The sequence below is a fragment of the Bison bison genome, unplaced genomic scaffold (genome assembly GCF_000754665.1).
Source record: "Bison bison bison isolate TAMUID 2011002044 unplaced genomic scaffold, Bison_UMD1.0 scf7180017864530, whole genome shotgun sequence".
NCBI classification, from domain to species: Eukaryota; Metazoa; Chordata; class Mammalia; order Artiodactyla; family Bovidae; genus Bison; species Bison bison.
In genome coordinates, this window is record NW_011495080.1 from 5454363 (window position 1) to 5458327 (window position 3965).

The window sequence follows — 3965 nt, forward strand, 5'->3', positions numbered from 1 at the left end:
GCTGGGAATGCTGACAAGCCGCCTCTCGGGTCCCCACTACACAGGGCCAGCCTGGCCTTCCCCCTGTGCATGGCACCACCCCGACTTCCTCATCCCAACACACCAGGGGACCAGTGTCTCAGACATATCTGAGCAACAGCCAGAGACCAATGTACTTCCAGGCTGGTAACCTGGATTGTAAGGTGGTAACCCCTTGCCAAAAGCTGGCTGAGTATGAGCCCAAGGAATGACACTTTCTTAACAGTTCTCCCAGTGAAGAACCCATGCTTTGCAGATCAGTTCCAAATAGTAGCAGGTAGCGTATGAAGAGGGGAAAGCCAAAAATGGTTGCTCATGGTCCCGAAGCCCACACTTGAATGACTCAGGCTGTAGGATAGGATGTTCGGCTGATCTGTTTAAGGTGTGTGTCCAGGGAACAGGTGGATACCTGTATCCACCCTCAGTTAAGCTTATACTCCCTTTCCTGCTAGAAACAGTTATCCCCACAAAGCTCAGCACTTAGGAGCACGTGGTTTGGAACCAGGCACACCTGGATTGGAGCCCTGATTCCTTCTGACCAGCTGGGAGATTTGGGGCATGACTCTTAAAAAAAAATCTGAGTTTGGGATCTTTAGCTGAAAAAATAGGATAATAATAAAACAGGGATAATTGCACTATTTACCTCCCAGAGCTGTCCAGAAGATGGAGTGTGATCAGGTGTACAAAGCCCTGAGCCCAGGGTCAAGGCTCCCCATTGCTGGCTCATGTGAGTCCTGCTCCTCTTTCCCCCCTGACTGTCTGCTGGTGCCCACTCTCTTTCCAGGCCAGGGAGCTCACTCTTGGGCTTTTCTGGGAGAGAGCTCTGATCTCCCACCAGGCCTTCTCCAGGAAAGAGGAAAGAAGGTAGAAGAAGTGAGTGAAAGTCGCTCAGTCATGTCTGACTCTTTGCGACCCCATGGACTATACAGTCCTTGGAATTCTCCAGGCCAGAACACTGGAGTGGGTAGCCTTTGCCTTCTCCAGGGGATCTTCCCAACCCGGGGATCAAGCCCAGGTCTCCCTCATTGCAAGCAGATTCTTTACCAGCTGAGCCACAAGGGAAGCCCAGAGTGAGAAAATGAGACAAAAAATAGCTGTGGAGGGTGGTACATGGAGGGAGCCCAAGAATGGAGGTGGAAGAGACAGAAATGGACAGAGAATGTTGTTCAGTCACTAAGTACAATTCTTTGTTGACCCCATGGACTGCAATAGGCCAGGCTTCCCTGCCCTTCACTATATCCTGGAGTTTGCTCAAATTCATGTCAAACTGAGTCAGTGATGCCATCCAACCATCTTATCCTCTGTCACCCCCTTCTCCTCTTGCCCTCAATCTTTCCCAGCATCAGGGTCTTTTCCAGTGAGTCAGTTCTTCTATTCAGGTGGCCAAAGTTTTGGAGCTTCAGCATCAGTTCTTCCAATGAGTATTCAGGGTTGATTTCCTTTAGGATTGACTGGTTTTATCTCCTAGTTGTCCAAGGGACTCTCAAGAGTCTTCTCCAGCACCACAATTCTAAAACATCAATTCTTTAGTGCTCAGCTCACATCCAGTTGGACCATTAAGAAGGACAGAGAATAGACGAGTTTAAAATGCACTTATCAGGAGATGAGATACACAACAGCCTGAGGCAAGGCAGAACTGGGCAGAAGCCCTGAGCTGAGGACGAATCCCAGACCCTGAAGCCAGCTGGGGAGATCTCCTGGCCACTCTGAACACAGCTGGTCCTGCTGGCTGGCAGTGATGCAACCATATGCACCTGTCCCACTCCATCCTCAGAAGGCCATCCTGCTGGGGATCCCAGCAGGCATCTCAATGGATCTGCCAGGATTGGCTCAGTTGACAAGGCTTCGAGGCAGCCATGTCTGCGTGAGGGCCCAGCTTCCTTACTGTCGTGGTCTGCTACAGGGGAGAGTTAGAGTCTCTGATTAACATGGGAAAGGGAAAAGAGAAAAAAACTTCCAAAAATAGATACCTGAATAGATTTCTTAATGAGCTAGAAAAACTACTGTTGAAATGTCTCCTGCCTGGTCTCTCCCTCTCAGATCCCTTTCTTTCCCATCTCATCAGTGGTTCCCCAATATTGACGCCAACGCAATGAGTTATAATAACACTGTGTCCCCAGATTGCAGCATCCTTTATACCAGAGGCCAAACTATTGGCACACCCAGCTCGGTTGCAGATGACTTGACTTCAAGAGATTGTGAGGAAATTGGAGTGGGTCAGGGAAGCGCATCCACTGAGGTAGAAACACTTGGGGAAGAGGCACCGTGAGGGAAGGGGAAGGAAATTGCAACCGTCTTGCCTGGAGAAAAAAATGGCTGCTGGGAGATTTAATAGCCACCCTCAGGCCTGTGAGAGGAAACCCCCTCCTGTGGAAGGGGGAGCAGTCTGGTCATTGGTGAGGAGGGGTCAGGAAGAAAGTGTGTTAGCAGCAGACAGGGCTGATCTGAGAATCGAGATGAAGGGGTCAAATAAAGTCCAGGCCATCCTAGAATTCAGCATGACTGGAGGAGCCCAGGGCGCTGTGGTCCAGCTGATGGTAACCTTGTGCTAGGCGGGAGTGAGACAGGTGCTGAGAGGCTCAGCAAGCGTCACTTGACAGTCAGATGCTCCTCCTCTATGCTGAGTGATGAATTAGATTGAACCTAGACTAGCATGCCTAGGACCCTGCTGCTGGGAGTGCCCAAGAGCCTAGCTGGGAGCCCGCTAGAGTGCTAGGTGCTCACTTGGGAGCCTGTCTGAAAGCAGAGTCTTAGGCCTGGTCCTCCACCTCCCAAGTCAGAATCTGCATTTTAACACAACCCTTTAGTAATATGGGCTTCCCTGGTGGGTCAGATGGTAAAGAATCTGCCGGCAATACAGGAGACCTGGGTTTGATCCCTGGGTCGGGCAGATCTCCTGGAGAAGGGAACAGCTACCCACTTCAGGATCTGGCGTGGAAAATTCCATAGACAGAGGAGCCTGGTGGGCTACAGCCCACGGGGTCGTAAAGAGTCAGACACAACTGAGCAACTAACACTTCATAACTATTTTAGTGATCCTAGTCACAGGAATGTTTGAGAAGCAATGACCTAGCAGAACAGACCCCAGGCAGTTTGCTCTGAGATAGCCCAGAGGCATGGACATGGGGAAAGGAACTTCCCGGGGAGCTGGGGCTTGGCCTGTGACTGGGAACCCTGTCCCTCGATGGGACCACTACTGCCTGTCCAGATGCCCTGAAGCACTCCACAAAGCTGTTCCTGTGGGGCCACCGTGAACTCCAGGGGCAAGCAGAAATGTCGAGATGGGGGCGGTGTGGGGGCACAAACTCAGGTGGCAGCCTCTGCCTCGTGGTCTCACAGCCCGGATAAAGCTGTGATGCTGCCTGGGGAGATCAACTTCCCTCCTCCTACGTGGCCCGGAGCACAGGAGCCCAGGGCAGCACAGAGCAGCACAGATGGCCAGGCTGAGGGGGCCCAGAGGGGGGCCCAGAAGGCTCTTGGAAGGGAATGGTTTGGAGAGTGCATGCAGGAGGAGTGCGTGGTCCAGAGTTCCTTCCACCGTTGTTTTCGATTTAAGACATTTTGAGGGTGAGAGTTTGGTTTTATAGATTTAGGAGGTTTCCTTCTTCTTAATGAAATAAGCATGTTCTGGTTTGAGCTCACAGCAGTCTGGTCGCTAATGAAAGGCAGACGTCCAGGGGCCAGGGCTCTGATTGCCGCCACATGGAGCAGGAGAGGGGTGGGGGGTGGAAGGCCATTGTCTGAATCTGTGAACCAGACATGCAGTTGGGAAATGGTTGCGGGGGGTGGGTATGCAGTGAAAGTTCTGAGACGGAAACTCACAAAGGGCGCAGGTCGCAGGGTCAGGCAGAGGGTGCAGGAGCCCGGATTGGCAGGGCCACTTGACAGCACCTATGACCCAGAGCACGCAGCCCGACCAGCTCTGGTTCCCCCCCTGCCCACCCCCC

At 52.3% G+C, this 3965-nt stretch overlaps 1 protein-coding gene across 1 annotated transcript in view; it reads left to right on the top strand.

Annotated features, from left to right (window-relative positions):
* Positions 1–3965, top strand: part of PLXNA4 (plexin A4) — a 476871-nt gene that overhangs the window by 440747 nt on the left and 32159 nt on the right. The window contains exon 25 of the mRNA XM_010831752.1: positions 2084–2283. Coding sequence (XP_010830054.1) covers positions 2084–2283 — 200 coding nt within the window. The remainder of the gene's footprint in view (positions 1–2083; positions 2284–3965) is intronic.